The sequence below is a fragment of the Serinus canaria genome, chromosome 1A (assembly GCF_022539315.1).
Source record: "Serinus canaria isolate serCan28SL12 chromosome 1A, serCan2020, whole genome shotgun sequence".
Lineage (NCBI taxonomy): Eukaryota > Metazoa > Chordata > Aves > Passeriformes > Fringillidae > Serinus > Serinus canaria.
The window spans coordinates 8,927,358-8,943,554 of NC_066314.1; the positions used below are offsets into that span (position 1 = coordinate 8,927,358).

Sequence of the window (16,197 nt, forward strand, 5' to 3'; positions counted from 1 at the left end):
TTTTATAAGTGCCAGCAAACGTTGTTTGGATGTATCAGTCATGTTTATTTGGATTAGGGTGCAGGAAGCTGTGTCACTGAAGCCTCCACTCAGATTAGCCTTCAACTGGAAATAATTGATTTTCCTCTCCTTGTGCAGTTTAGTTCCTTTTGTGTTATTTTGTGGTATAAGGATGCCACCTAGTGACAACTGCTTGCTGAAGCTGCCTGCTTCTTAAATTGGGGCTAAAAAATTTGCAAGCCAAGTCCACAAGGATATGAAATAAGTTATTGTTAATGCTTGGTCAGTTACAAGGAATAGTGTCCATGCAAAACTGAAAAGTAGAAGTATGGATGGCATTTTTCCAAGGTAAAATATATCTAATATCACCTCTTAAAAGGGGTTGGAGATAGGCTTGATTTTTGAACATATTAAATTATACCTACATACTTATTTATTTTTCAAAAGTGTCTGTCGTTCAGTACATTATTTCTAAATTTTCTGATGATTTCCTAATTTGTGAATGCCATCTAAATCCTTTGAAAATGAGACACACTTTCTGTTTTCATAAATTTTTCAAGAGCTATTAATCACCAGTTGTGGAGGATGGATGAAATCTCAGGTTCTGTCCTTGTGCTGGTAAATATTTCAATAGTCCCTTTTTTTTGTGTCCACTGAACACAGATCCCCCCAGCCACCAAGTTATTCCCAAACTGTAATTATTCCAGATGAAGTGGAACAGCTCCAGTAGGATGCCTGGAAAACCTCTCAGCCTAGTAATTAGCCCATACCACATTTATAATGCAGTTCCTACAATGTGCAATGAAATTAACATGTAGAGCATTGCCAAATTGTTTAATTTTAGGTTTTTATTTGAATGTCTGGTCTGCAGGTGGGGAACTTTTCAGTGGTCTCTACAGCGACTACTGGGGAAGAGACGCGGCGGTGTTTCGCTCCACGAACCGCCTGGCCCACCTTCGCACCGAGCCGGACAATGAGCGCCTGCTGAAAGGTGTGGGGGAGAAGGAGTGAAACCAGAGGGGTCTCTGGACCATTTCTGGTTTGCATGGGATCACAGACTGATATGCAAATATTAGCATCAGGTTTTAGCCCTGTTCAAATTAAAGTGTGGAAAACACAGAGAATGGGAGCGGAAAACTGTCTTTGGCAAAAATACAAAGGAATATTAATTTTTCAATTGAAGGTAGAAATATACTTCAGCATTAATCTATGCTACATGGTCTATGGACAACTACTAAAAAAACCCTTTTTTTACTATTACTAGTGACTATTTTACTATTTACTATCACCCAATTGCTCTCTGACTGACAGAGCTCTTACCTCTAGTTTTATTTTTGGGTTGCTATCGGCTGAAAAAAATGTCAGTATTTTAATTACTGGAATCAACTCCTTTTTGTTTTTTTTTAAAGAACCAAAATTTGTTGGCTCATATATGATTCCTGACAATGAAGACCACGATGATAACAAAGTATATTTCTTCTTTACTGAGAAAGCTTTGGAAGCTGAGACAAGCACTCATGCCATATATACCAGAGTGGGACGTGTATGTGCGGTAAGAGCTTTTCTCTGATTGTGCAGACGAGAAACCAGAACAAAATGATGGATCGTCCAGCAAATTATTATCACAAACAGACTGAAGTTTTACCAGGGGCAGAAAGATCATGAAGGAAGATTATGCTTCCCTGAACTGCTCTGTTCAATACTCCATTTCCTACTCGGGCCATCCTCCTTGTGTGTTGATCTCATCGCTTTTTTGGCTCCCTGGCCCCACACACAGCAGTAAGGTCTCAGGCAGTTGCTGGAGAGGAGCACTGTTAACAAATGATCTCCCAGCTTCCCACAATGTTGCTCTCTAAAAACTGAGCAATTTTGGGTGTTTTCCTCTTCTAATAACCAGCTATTGTAAGGCTGATGAGAGGAGCTCTCCTATTTTCCCACTGGGACTACATCAGCTTGATTAAAGGAAAGAGGGAGAAGGTTATTCTTAACACCAGATTTTGATTTAAAAAAAAAGTTTGTATTCCCTCTCCCAACTGTAAGGCATACAGTTTAGGAAATAGTTCAGAGGATTCCTAAAACTATTGAGCAAAGAGTAAGATACAAGTTAACTATTTTCCGTCACCTAAATAAGGGGTATTTGTCATATATGCTCACCAGCATACCGCCCCTTAAACTTTCTTAGGTACTCCTGTATAACTTAAAAACATCTGATGTATGCAAAGTACCAAACTACAGCCTCAGACATTAATGTTTACAAAGCCACTTGGATTTCTGGATTCCAACCTGCATCAAGATCCAAGCTGGAATTCCTTGGCTTCTGTTCTGAATAAATGCCTGGATAGATTATTTTAATAGTTCCCCCTACTCTGCAATATATCCACCAGGAAGTCTTATCTCTAGCTATGGGTTAAACCAAAATCCCACTGACCTTTCTCTTCCACTCTCCAAAACTTAACTGGCCATTGACTTCACAGCTGTATGTCACAATTCAGATTTGATTTAGTGAATACAAAAAATACTGAGCTGATGATTGAAGAAATGGCTTTTTTCCCCCCAGTTTTATATTTTCATCTGAGAAGTAACAGGTTTTGTAACACAAAGGCATCTACTCTGCATAATACTACTTTTCTAAAGAAAATGAATCTGTTTTTAAGAGGAGTTTTGCAAGCCTATTGCAGAGCCTTCAATAACCAGTTACACAAGTCTTGAATTTAAGACCACAGATTGAGGATGCATCCTAAAGCAAGTAGTATTGAATGTTCCCTTTTCTTGAAAGTCCCAGCCATTGTAAGGGCAAGAAAAAGGTGAGACAGCCATAGCAAGGCAGGTGTTATTTAAAGTTGTTGAAATTGTTAGAAAACCATGTAAATAATTGCCTCAGACTTTCCAGAGTTGCACCAGGTCTATAGATATATTCAGGGCTTCAGTTTTGAGATACATTGAACTGAGCTCTTAAAGCAAAGCTAAACTTCAGCAATGTACTCAGTATATCTAGTTTGCAAAAATGAGCAATAAAAAAAAGCTTTATAACAGCTGTATAGCTAAAACTATCCAGAGATGTGGTTCAGAATTAAAAAATTCTTATGAAACCACAGATCTTAATGAGACCTGGACTTGATCAGTGCAATCCTACTTGAAAACTGACTCCAGAGAAATAATTCTAGTAATAGACATGTGGTTTGAAAATGGATGCTTTTGACATTAGAGGATATAATGAGCAGCTAATTCATCAGACTTGTTTTTGCTTCTAGACTTACTCATTCATATTACCACTGGCATTTGTTTCTCTCTACACAGAATGACATGGGAGGCCAGCGAGTGCTCGTCAATAAATGGACCACTTTCCTCAAAACCAGACTAGTTTGTTCTGTGCCTGGGAAAAATGGAATTGATACACATTTTGATGAATTAGGTAAATATCTTAGCCAGCAAACAACTTGAAACCATTGAAAAAACTTATACCTTCATGATAACTCATCTCACTGTTAAATATTGCATTTGTATTCATTATCAGGGAATGGTGGTTAGTGTTGTTTCCAACGTATATGAAGTTCTACACAAATGGAGTTCACTATCACCAATTACTCCTTTATGTACTGCTTTGTTTATAAAAGATTTAAATCTGCATAAAATAAATGGAATAAGTGAGTAAAATATAATTATGCTTTTAAGAATCAATGAATTTTCTTTTGGCAGGCTGAGAAAAGTAGGTTTTTAACAATAATGCTGCATTTAAATTTTACAGAGGATGTGTTTTTGCTGCAAACTCGTGATAACAAAAATCCAGTGATATTTGGCCTCTTCAACACGACAAGGTAAACAACTAGAAGAAATAATAACAGCCATAGAGGAATCTTTGAACAGTCTATTAATGAGCTAGAAGCTGGATGATGCATATCCCTTAGCAACTATATAGTAAACAGTTTAATCTCAGTTCTATTCACAGTGGGCTTCCTTGTTAATGCAAAAACTTCTCTATAACACTCAGGGGCTTGAAGTCTCAATCTGTGATTCAGTATATCTGGATCACAAATTAATTAAGTGTTTCTCAGCTTGACAATTTCCTATGTCAAAGTATATGCTCATCTGCATGCTTATAAGAACAGCATCCCAGAGCCACCTGTCTTCCTTTAAGAGCTCCACTGTAATTCAAGGTTAAGTAGATAGCAGCTTCAATTCCTACTAACTTCTTAGTGAAGCCTAAAGCAGCAGCTGCAACATCACTGGTGGCCTCCTTTTCCTTTTCCACTGCAGCCTAGCTCAGGTGCAAGCACACAGAACTCTCAGCTTGGAAATCTGACTGTTAGTTTATGGTGTAACTGGTAGAAAAGAGCATATATGCTTTTGCCACTTTCTCCTGACTTTTTTTTTTTTTTATTTAGTAACAAAAGGCAGATCTGCTCTTCTAGGGCTGCAAACACCAGGCATTTCCTCATGACTCTTGATGCCAGTAGAAAAAATTGGGCACCAAATTGAAATTTTCTGAATCCTCTTCTGCAGTCCTCAGAAATAATTTCTTTGTAGAGAGCATTCAAGCTTCTTAAAAAAAAAAAAAAAAAAAAAAAAAAAGAAAAAACCCTCAAAAACTAAAACAATTAGCAATTGTTCTTCTGGAACAAAATAAAATAGAATTTAAAAATAAAATAAAACCTTTGATCTGATCTAACTAATAATACCAACCAACATTCCCACTCAATACAAAAAGGACTCCTTTTAGGACTGTTTATTTTAGTCAGCATTGGTTGGTTCCCATCTTTCCAAGCAAAAAAACAGTAGGGAAAACATTAAAATCTTAAACTGTTTAAGTCACTAATCAAAAACATACAGGACCTGAGTTCACTCTGTTTTGCTCTCTCTGTTTCTAAACAAGTAATTTAGAGTTTGTGTACACTAGCATCAAATTTTGGCATAACAACACAGAGCTTCCTTGGAGAACTGTTATGAATACAAATAAATTAAAAACTTTTGAAGAACATTGAATGAAGTATTTAGAAGAAAAGAATATAGGAAAGAATAAGTGTTCTCTCCCTGAATGCTGTTGAAATGTGACTTGTTTTTAATTACATAATAATGCCACTATTATCTGGACAGAATGTGACATATTGCTTTAATAATGTCTTAAATTTTGCTTCATAGCAATATATTCAGAGGATATGCTATATGTGTTTACCACATGGCAAGTGTCCGAGCAGCTTTCAATGGACCATATGCTCATAAAGAAGGACCTGAATACCACTGGGCTCTCTATGAAAGAAAAGTACCTTACCCTAGACCTGGTTCAGTAAGTACAGTCTGTATTCCACTGCTTTGCTCTGTAAATGATTTTGGAAAGGAAAAGCAGACTGCTGCTAATGTACAAATCCAGGATATTCCTTGAATATCTACATACAACAGCTATTCCTGGAAAAGTGTGGAATGGCTCAGCAACAGGTTTAATCAAGTACTAGAACTATACGTTTTCCAAAGGAAAACAGTGGGATTAAATATATAAGATTTTTCAAAATCCTGCTGGGACATGATTTTATCAACATTGCCTAAGGTCCCAAAATTAGGACCCCAGGCAAAAGGGATAGAAGGAGCCAGATCAGATGCATTCAGTTTCATTCAGAAACATTAAGTGCATTACCTGTGAAGGAACCTCTCTTTCTTTCTTTAATGTATTAAAACCGGGACATTTAGCAAGTGTTAAGGAAGAGGAAAAAACTCCAAAAACAACAACAAAAACCCCACCAAGAGAATTCCACTATTTTAATAGTTTCAATATTTCAATAGTTTTCAGGAGGTTCTTGTTCCTTTTTTCGACCTCATTTTCCAAAATGATCAAATTTAAATACTTCTGTAATTTAGATCAATGAACAGGTAAGAAATCAGACATATTTTAATAAAACTGACTAATCAGAATAAATGCATTTGTAGATAAGGAGGAAATTCTCCATTATTCAAAGTCCTCTTCTCAAGATTGGTTCTTTCTGACACCCTCACAGTTCATTGACTTTCTTTCAGACATCACAGAGTGAGATTTTTCTACCCTTCAATTAGGTTCCTAAGCTTATCTACATTCTTGCTCTGTACCATTTACAAATATAAAAATATTAAAACAACACTGTAAAAAACAAACTCATAAAAATCACTCATAGTTTTTGAAAATTTTCACACAAGTTTCTTTATAAACATTTTTTTTTCAATGGCTATTAACTGAAAGAAAGAAGATGTATTTTGAAAATGCAATTAAATGGGAATTACTGCAGCAAGCAGCTATAGAAGTGCTGTCATGTATGGAGCTGTTCCTGTCTGGTACTTAGATTTCTGGAGGAAATCACAAACTCATGACTTAAGAGACAAATAATTAACTTCTACAAGGAATTGCTATGTTGTTTTCTCAAGGACATCACAAGTAACCTTCACCTCAAGCCCTTTTCCTGTTTCAGTGGTTTTTTAGGGGTTTCTGCATTTTCTGTGCTGGGTGCTCACATCCCCACTTGAGGGGTGAGGAGGGCACCCACTGGTGCAGGTTGAAGGTGCCCTTTGCATTGCAGGGCCTGTCACCATCTCACAGGGCTGGCACAGCCTCCAGGAGGAGGCAGGCAATGCCAGCCTTACTCAGGGAAGCACAGCATCCAGCATTTCTTTTTTAACCTTTTAATCCCTTTGGGATTACAGCTACCTCCCCACCCATGGCGATTGTCATGTGCTGCAAAGCTGCTTTTGTTTACACTCATGAAAGTCTGCCTCTTGTCATGTCAGCATTGGGCAGATTTCTAACTCTGAGCAAAGACATTTCTAGCAGCTGTTTGGCTAAATCCCCCCCCATTTTTCACACTTCACCTCCTAATCTCCTCTCAGGCTTGGGGCTCACTCTCTTGAACTTAAAGGTGCAATAAACAGTTGCTGGGCATTCCCTTCAGTGATGTATTCCCTCTGCTAACTGAATCAATTTTCCCTTTTATACTAAAAGCAGTCATTTCCATAAGTAAACATTGCATACAAATAATTCATCACTGAATCTCATGAATGAGAGGTGGAAAGGCCTATTAGGTTGTCTACTCCATTGCAGTGATGCCTTTCTCCCTGTTTATGATTTCATATGCATTCCCTTTCTCATTTTTAATTTCTTATTTAAAATTATTATTTTTCTGTACTTCTCTTGAAGTTACAGACATAAGTCAAAACTTAGAAGCGGATACTCCAAAAAAGAGATTATCTAGGATTTAAACATTATGAATATGATTTCACCATCTTCGCCAACGAGCTACCACTATAGCAGTGCTAGCATCAGTACCAATTTTTATTTGGTTGTTTGACCAAATCAATTGAAGTCATTAGTATTTAGTCAGGATAGAAAAACAGGTAAATAAATTATCAGGTTTTAGGAAAAATGGTTGAATTCACAGGAATTATTGGTTTACTATTTGATATTTTGTATAGCAAATTTATGGGCTTTGCAGTTTTACTAAATAATGAGACTATACTGTGCATGGATTGCACAATAGCTGCATAGTTTGCAAAGATGATACAATCCAAGTTCTTTAAGTGGTAGTAATTTTTTTCTGGGCAGTAGAACACCTCACTAATGTTATTTGGACTAGCATTAAACATAGGCATGAATTCAGTGTTAATGACTGGAGTTATTACCCTGATATCTCCTAGCACTGAAGATTAAATGGTGTCTTTTTGGCAAGAAGGAGAGAACACAGAGCCAGCACTTCAGCAAGGTTGACAATGATTTATAGGAAGACTGCCCTGTTCCACTTGCTTCCATTGCTTCTGTTCCTTGGCTGTGTTTGGGTCAGACTAGAGTGTCACCTCCCCAGAAAGGCAAGGCATAGGAACAGAAAAAGGAGCAGAAGAGTGCAAGTAATTTTCCTATATCAGGGAAAAAATTAGCTGAGGAAGCCAGTCTCTCTTGAGTGCTAAGATTTAATTGTAGATTTCTTTATATGTTGCAGAGCACATCAGAGGCTGAAGTAGATGGCTCTGCCAGGTAACAAAGAATTAATTGATTCATTTTTAGCTACTCATTTAGGGCACAGTTTAGAGGTCTTTTCAATGTTTATCCAGTAGCATGAAGAGAAATTGTGTAGCAGGCTGTAGCCAAGTGTTAGGCTTCACACTTCAATGTGCAGTATGTTGGTAAATTAAATCCCACTACCTTTCCTATTACAGGAGTGACTGTGACAAGAGGCAAAAAATAACCTACTGATGGGTGTCTCTGAGAGTCAGCACTCATTGATCTCAGGTTCTGAATGAGTAAAGAAAAAGTCTGTGGGGAATGAGAATAGAGCTTAAAGCTAAACAAACAGAGAGCCACTGTTAAGAGTCACACTGTTAAGGTTCAGACAGACTCCACAATCCTCTGCCACAGTCTGTCCTGGTTTTTTTGGTTCATTTAGGCTGTGGTGCTTCTGGAAATGACATCAGCTACATCAAGTGAGGTTGATAGACTTCAGAGACAGCTGCATCTACTGTTTCCTTTCTATACTACTTGATTTTATTTAATTAAAACGAAAAGCCTGTAAATGATTATTTTTGTTAAATCTCTCCAGGACTAGAACTTTGCAAAGGGAACCTGGCCATGCCTATTCACTTGATATGCTGTGCAGTGCAAGGGAAGCACAGGCTCAGTCTGTGCTTGTGCTCCAGCTCTGTCTGTTTATTGCAAACAGCCAGTACAATTCCATCACTAGGTTGATTAGACAATTACTTTTAAGTCAACAGTGAACAAATACATTCCTGTAGCTAAACCCAAAAAGTGGAAACAAACATTGCCATGCTTGACAAGTGCAGGAGTTTGTTATTGTCGATTACAGCTGACCACAAGTTTAAAATTACTGTTTCCAGTAAACTTAAGGGGTATTGTATTTCATTTTATTGATTGAAAAATCCAATTTAAATAAAGGCTGCTACTGTGGCTTTGCTTGAAATGCTTCCTAAAACCACATTGTCTTATGAATATTTAGAGAAAGTAAATGGTTACTGAGCTATTTCCAGCTTGATCATAAATGGTTTCAATTAGACATCATGAAGCAAATTGGAAATGTAGGATCTATGTTCAGTTGGGAAACACTATCTCGTTCACAAAGCATCCTAAAATTAACTTCTCTCTTTAATGCAGTAAATTATCTCTAATTGCACATTTAACTGAAGGAGTAAGCCTCTTTTAATCAGTCATTGACATAAAGTTTATTTGCTTTACAAACTGGTAGATTGATCAGTGCAAACATTGGTATTTGAAGCTAAACTGTGATATATAATACTGTCATCAGGAGTCAGGAATCAGAATCAAACATAATACTGTTAGAATGCCTGAAATCAAGAATTCTTGTTGGCATAATTTTTAAGTGTGTTTAGTTTCTTCTGGTAATACATTTTATAATCAAAAAATAATAAGACTAGAGATTGATTTCAAGCATCAGTGTTCTGCTGACTGCATGGCTGTTTCTCTACTGGGATAGAAAAGCCCTTTCTTCTTACTCTGTCCATGGCCATTTTGATTACATCTTCAATATGAGTTTGGGGAAGAAATAAGCACAATGGCTTTTGTCAAAATCTAAAAGTGTTACACTTTATTCTGTCTTAGTATGCCAAAGAGGGACAAACTCCTGCTTCTGAAACATGACAATGCCAAGGCACTGTTCAGCATTTCCCTTCTTCTCATGATTAACAATCCACACTTGCATAAAGTACAGGGTTCACTGTCCTAATTCCTGCTGTGGTCTTCTGGGCTTGGTTTTCTGTAGACTTATCTTTATTCCTGAAAACAAGACCCTTTTCTGACAATTTCTTGGGCAAACCTCCAAGATAATCTGTGTTCTGTGTTTTTGCAGTGTGCCAGCAAGGTGAATGGTGGGCTGTACACCACCACTAAAGACTATCCTGATGAAGCTGTGCATTTTGCCAGGAGTCACCCACTGATGTATCAGCCCATCAGGCCTGTTCATAAGAGACCAATACTAGTTAAAACAGATGGAAAGTACAATCTTAAACAAATAGCAGTGGACAGAGTGGAAGCTGAAGATGGGCAATATGATGTTTTGTTCATTGGCACAGGTAAATAAAGAAAGCAAGAAGGAATTTTCACATTTATGATTTTGCAAGTTTTTTTCTGTTTGTTTCTTTGTTTTGTTTCGCTTTGTTTTGTTTTCCAGGATGAAGCAAATCAATACAATATTTATTTTTATCAACTTTTACTTTCATGCCTTCACCTTACAGAGGATGTAGGTCATTCCAGACATGTGCTTCACTGTGATGCTAACATATAGGAAATTAATGGTAGAGAACTGTTTAAAAACTAGCAAGAGAATCAAGCACAGGATTCCATTTTAATTTATTTTCTTTTCAAAAAAAAATTTAAAAAATGACTGAACAACCAGCCTAACTTTTTAAACTTCAAAACACTGTCATGTATCTAAACTGAGATTTGGAGACCTGAGAGAAACAAAAGTGATATGATTTCCAAAAAATATCTGTTCAAGTTATTGGCTCAATTCAACAGTTTCTTTTCCCCAGTTTTGGAGACAAAAAGTCTAGCTGATACCATTCAAAAAAACCTCCCTGTTTCCAGAGTTGGGTTTCAACACAGATCAAGGAAGGAAGGAGTAAATGCCCAATTTCAAAAAACCCAAAACTTTTAGAAGTTTCCTGCCAAGTTTTCTTGTCTTTCTTCTGTGCCATTTTATTAAAATATAGAGAGCTTGTTTAGCAAGAATTTTTAAGCATCTTCCTAAAAAACACAGTAAAGGCAAAATATAGCATATAGCTGCACTGAGTCTAAGAAAGCAGAGGAAAAATAGATACCCAAATGTTATTTGAAAAATAGAAAAACTTAAGAAAATAAGAGGAAAGGCTAGAACTACACAAGACTTAAATTACATCGAATCTATCTGGAAAAAACCCAAGGATTCTTGCATTCACATTTAATCAATTTAACAACAGGAGTGTTATCACAATTCATTTTGACCATTTTGTCTAGGAAAGCAGTTCCAGTGAATTATTTTTTACTAATGAAATTCCTCTGATGAGTACATTTCAGTGCTGATAACATTCAAAAAAATCAGGTTAAGAGAATAGCAAAGGCCTATTTATATTAGTGCTGTTTTCTAAAGTTTTAAATAGCCTTGGAACAGTCTTGGTAATGGACTTAACCATGGTCTGTAGAACATCTTATCATGTGTCCCTTATTTCTGTACAGCAGATTTTATACTGGGTCCTATATCCTTCATATTTTCTCCTTGCATTTAAAATTGAGACTGTGACAGATATTCTTGTACACAAGTCTTTTGTTAAGCAAAGTTGAATCCAAAGTGGCTTAAGTTTGTGCTTTAGAGCTGTGCTGGATTGGCCCCCAACAGCTGCCTAGTGTTCTCAGGCTGTCTGATCTCAGGTGACATGAAATTCCAGCAAAAGAATTTGGGTTTTAGACACTCTGAAATGAAACCTGCAATCACTCCTCCATCAAAGCTCGCATCAGAAAACTCACTGCTTATTTGGGCAATATAATGTTAGAAAGGGTTGGTGTATTTTTTTTAATCCCAGTCCAACACCTGCTGTGTAACATAAGTAAGCAGCATCTCACAGCTGAGCAAGTTTCCTCAGGGTAGCAGTGCAGGTTAGAAAAGTTCATCAAAGGCAAAGTCTGAACCTCAGAGCTTTCACATGTCTGTCAGCAGGATTTGGAGGGGGACATACTTATGAAAATCACAGCTCAGAATACAAATTCTTTTCACTGTTCTACTACAAAATGGTTGCCTTTGATTACATAGTCTCTTTGAAAAATGGTGTATGACCCCAGTTTAATGGTTCCTTTTTTTGTTTCATCCTTTGATCTTTTGCTGAACATTTTCCCCAGTGCTTCCCTGATTAATATGTCCCCTGTAAATCAGAGGTGACTGAAAAAAACAGAAGAAAAAAGTGATATTTGGCATTGTTGATGACAGATTTTCAGATTAAGGAGAGCAAGGCTTGTCTATAAATAGCCAGCAAGGCAAAACCAAAGGGGTGGAAGATCAGATGCTATTTGTGTGTTTTACTTTCCTGCAAGAGTTGCAGAGACAGAGAGGTTGATAAATCTAAGTCCAATGTGTCTTTTTGAATGTGCATCTTATATTTTGATTCATCTCCCTTCTACTCCCCCTTCACCTCAACAGCAGCTCAGTGTTTCCTTAGAGAAAGGTTAGAATTGTGCACAATGAGCCCCTGAAGGTTTTTGTATTTTTGCCTGGGAGAATGGAGCTGCTGCCAGCAATTAAGGATATTAGTAGTTTGCTATCTAGTGTAAACACCCAGATCCTATAATTAAAGCTACTTTATACTTGCTTGCCTCAATGCTCTAGGCTTCCACCTACTCCCATTTCTTTTTCTGAAATATGGTTGTCCTCTGTGATCGTTTTACTATTCACAATGTGTTATGACCCAATGTTTGAAAAATACAATTAATTATGCATCTTACAAGTATCTAAATTGACTCTTATTTGCTAGGAACAAATTGTCATATATTTCATTGTCATTAATGACAGCACAATGCAACTGAATTTTCATGTTTATAAATTTCAATTCATTATAATTTGAGGAAGTCATTTGAGGTATTTGAAGGCCATATAAATGTTGCAACCAATCATAACCTTTACTTTTGTTTTGTTTTAAATTTGCGTCCAGATAATGGTATTGTGCTGAAAGTCATAACAATTTACAATCAAGAGACAGAATCAATGGAAGAAGTGATTCTTGAAGAGCTGCAAGTATTCAAGGTGAACTGTGCTGCATACGAAGTATATACACAAGTCTTGAATTTCCTGCAGAATTAAAATGTCAAAAAATCTGAGGATATTCAAATATATAATACCTGTGTGCGAGAAATTTTCTAATTATATATAAATTTTATGACAGAAAAATTTCTTTTTCAAATGAAGTTTTTCTAATGTACTAAATATCAAAGCATGCTGAAGCAAATCACAAGTATTGCCTTTCTATTTATGTGCTTGGACATTGGAGTACAGCTTTTAATTAGAAACTTACTGCATTTTGGTAAATTTCCCCTTGTATCCAATTAAATAATTAAAAAAGTATAACTGCACATATAAAAATGTGCATGCTACAATCTTGGAAACTTAAATGAGATACAGATAAAAAAAGTCCACTCAGAAAGAGTGAATCAGTTAACCTGTCTCTAGAGTGGGCAAACATGGGTCCTAGTGAGGCAGGACTCCATTCTCCTAAAGAATAACCTATGACTAAAGCTCAGTTTTTGGCATGTAACAAAGCTAACATAATGAAATTCTCTGAGTATTCTTATCACATCATGTTACCCAAATAAAGCAGGAGGCTAACCTGCTTCAAGCTAAAGGGAAAATCTAATATCCAAAGTTAGACATTTAAATCTGGCACCTGAATTTAGTGAGTGTAACTATAGACTTGTTGCCTGTAGGGAAAATAAGAGAATTTGCCCTTCGTCATAAAGCCAGTTGTCAATAGAACTATGAGGGGCTATGTATTGCTCCAAGAAATCTGAGCAGAGAGCAGAGAGGACAATGGTAAAAGAAGGAATTCCTGCTATTTTCGTCTTATCTTCAATGAATGCTTTGTTATAAAGAACACTCCACTTATCACTCTCAAGCAGGACAAAAGACATTCAGTTGTGACTAGAGCTAATGTCATGTTTGACAGGGAAATTGTAGTGTTCCTGTACCTCTGATAATCCTGAATTAAGTGTTGGCTGCTAGTTTCCAAATAAACTGTTTTAAAGCAGTATTTCTGAAAGTCACAATTTCCTCACATCTTTCTTAAAGAAAGTCAAAGTATCTAGCAAAGCTGAATGTGATAAGTAAACACCAACACTATTTTACCTGATTAAATTCCATAGCAAAAAATATATTCTTTTTTCTAAGCAAACAAATATTTCCTATTTTTTAGACGCCAGTTCCTATTATTTCTATGGAAATCTCTTCAAAAAGGGTAAGTGTTTTACAAGTTTGAAATATGACAATTGTGACTCAAATGTATTGAAGCTGTAAACTGCACAGAGCTAGGTGCATGGTTAGATAGACATATGCACATCATATATAATGAGATCTAGTTGGATATATGCAATTGTTTTGTAATATAAACTTATGCTTATATGCTCTCTTCCTTTATCCTGTGTTTCTGTTTTTCAGTGCTAGTGTAAATATCCTTTGTTCACAATACCATACATATCAAAGCAAGTAAAAACCAATCTGTTTCATAAGTTACTATCATACTAATCACAGTAGGGATCAGCTTGGTGGATATGGCATTGCACAGAAAATTTCTTTGTTGATAAATGCAGACAGACTTCAGGCCCATGGGGATATCAGCAAAGAGAGCTGGCTCTCCCACACACTCAGTTGCCCCATAGGGCTGCTTGGATCTGAGTTCTTTTTGAGTTTCTATAAATTTCTGCTGATATAAACACCTAATTTATTTCTCTTGTGGGCAGATTCTCTTCCATATCATATCATATAATCATATCATCTCAGCATGGAGCTATGATAAACATCTGAGGGTAGTTATATCTTAATGTTAAACATGTCCAACAGTGATGTCAGACATCCGGTGCAATGGAGGTGCACATAAACACAGAGAAACACGAGTAACAAAGAATGAAATCTGCATTATTAGGAGGAGTGACTGTGCCCCAAAGGGTTATTTGAGTCTTGGTGTCTGATCAACTTGCATTCTTCCTGTACATAATGCAGAAAGTCAAAGTCCTGTGATGGTAATTCAGAGAAGGATTTGGGTGGAAGTATTTTGAATTATTTCCTGCCTCAATCTTTTCCCACAGACTGTGAAAGCAGCTCTGGAGACTAGATTACCTAACACTTCACCCAAGTGATTATTTGGAGAAAGACTTGGTGTCTTTTCAGATGTTTGCCTTACCTTTAACTCTCAATGAATTGTCATGGTTAAATGGTTCTGTTGGAAGAATAAAACAGAGATATCATAAAATATGAAGTAACATTCATCCGTTATATTCATCTCCCAAGAGGTGTGCTAAATCTACTAATTCAAGGCATATCTGGAAAACCTGGACAGATCTGCAAAAATGCCACCAGAGCAACCCAGTAGTTGAAGAAGAAACTTCTTGTGAGAAGTAAAAGCAGCTTTACTTTTTCAAGAGATCAGAAAGAAGACTGAGAGAGAACAGGAGAGTCATATATGTATTTTACTGTGTGAAGTGACTTCCTACTGTGTGTATGAGGATTCTTAAACATTGATGGCAAAGGAATATCCGATTAAAAAAACCAAGATCAGCTTGTTGAATGTAAATAAACTTATTTTTGAAATAGGATACAGTTGTCTGACACTGAGGACAATTAAATGTCAGAATATGTGTTAGGGTTAGAGCTGTCTCCAAGTTATTTTGTCTTTAAAATCAGCAGGAATATAGCATAGTTGAGCGTACATGAAAAAAAAAGTTGTTCCTCAAGCATTTTCACTGATCTCTTTTGAACTTGGGGTTACTGAGCCTGTGGAGATCTCCTTGCTACCTACATCTCCATATCCTTATAACACTGACCAGTCTTCACCAAGTCATGGTACAGTAAAATATCACATTTCAGAGCTGAGCCTGTTATCTGCAGAGACTGGTAAAGAATGTTCTTTGATCTTCAGTTGGCTAGATATCAGATGCTTCTTTTCCCTCCTGTGATTTACCAAGACTTAAAGAAGTCTTTACCCCTGCTAAAAGATAAAAGAGAAAATCTCATCTCATATGTCTCATTGAAAGTGTTGTTCATGTCTTCTGAGACAATCCACTGCAGCACTTGCAGACAAAGAATTCCCCTCAAACATCCTAGGTTTTCTCTTCATTCCAGTTGGCAGATTGAGTTCATGCTGCTATCATCTGGTTTGTCTCACCACAAAAAGTCTTCAAGCATTGCTGCTACCAGCCTTTCCTAGTTTTTTTCCCTGGCATCTCTGAAAGTTAAATTTCTGTGATCTAAAGAGATATAAGAAGTATAATAAGGAACAAGAACAGACTCTCCAGATTAAAATTTGTATTCTGTGATAGAGTAAATAAGGTGTCAGTATTTCCCAGCTTTAAGTAACTTTAAAATACCAGATTTTGACAGCTTGATCGAGGAGTAGGAATTATGGACTAAGTTTGGCCACTAGGATGAGCACAACTTAGGAATCATTTTTCTGACTGGTAAAACTGTGGAAGTGAGCTGTGCATAAGCAGTT

General features: G+C 36.6%; 1 protein-coding gene across 1 annotated transcript in view; it reads left to right on the forward strand.

The window, feature by feature from the left end:
- The window catches only part of SEMA3E (semaphorin 3E), a 129,629-nt gene that overhangs the window by 101,343 nt on the left and 12,089 nt on the right, over nucleotides 1-16,197 (forward strand). Inside the window, exons 6-13 of the mRNA XM_009086867.4 lie at nucleotides 872-991; nucleotides 1,410-1,552; nucleotides 3,298-3,412; nucleotides 3,746-3,815; nucleotides 5,137-5,281; nucleotides 9,825-10,047; nucleotides 12,652-12,743; nucleotides 13,906-13,947. Of these exons, the coding sequence (XP_009085115.1) occupies nucleotides 872-991; nucleotides 1,410-1,552; nucleotides 3,298-3,412; nucleotides 3,746-3,815; nucleotides 5,137-5,281; nucleotides 9,825-10,047; nucleotides 12,652-12,743; nucleotides 13,906-13,947 (950 nt within the window). The remainder of the gene's footprint in view (nucleotides 1-871; nucleotides 992-1,409; nucleotides 1,553-3,297; nucleotides 3,413-3,745; nucleotides 3,816-5,136; nucleotides 5,282-9,824; nucleotides 10,048-12,651; nucleotides 12,744-13,905; nucleotides 13,948-16,197) is intronic.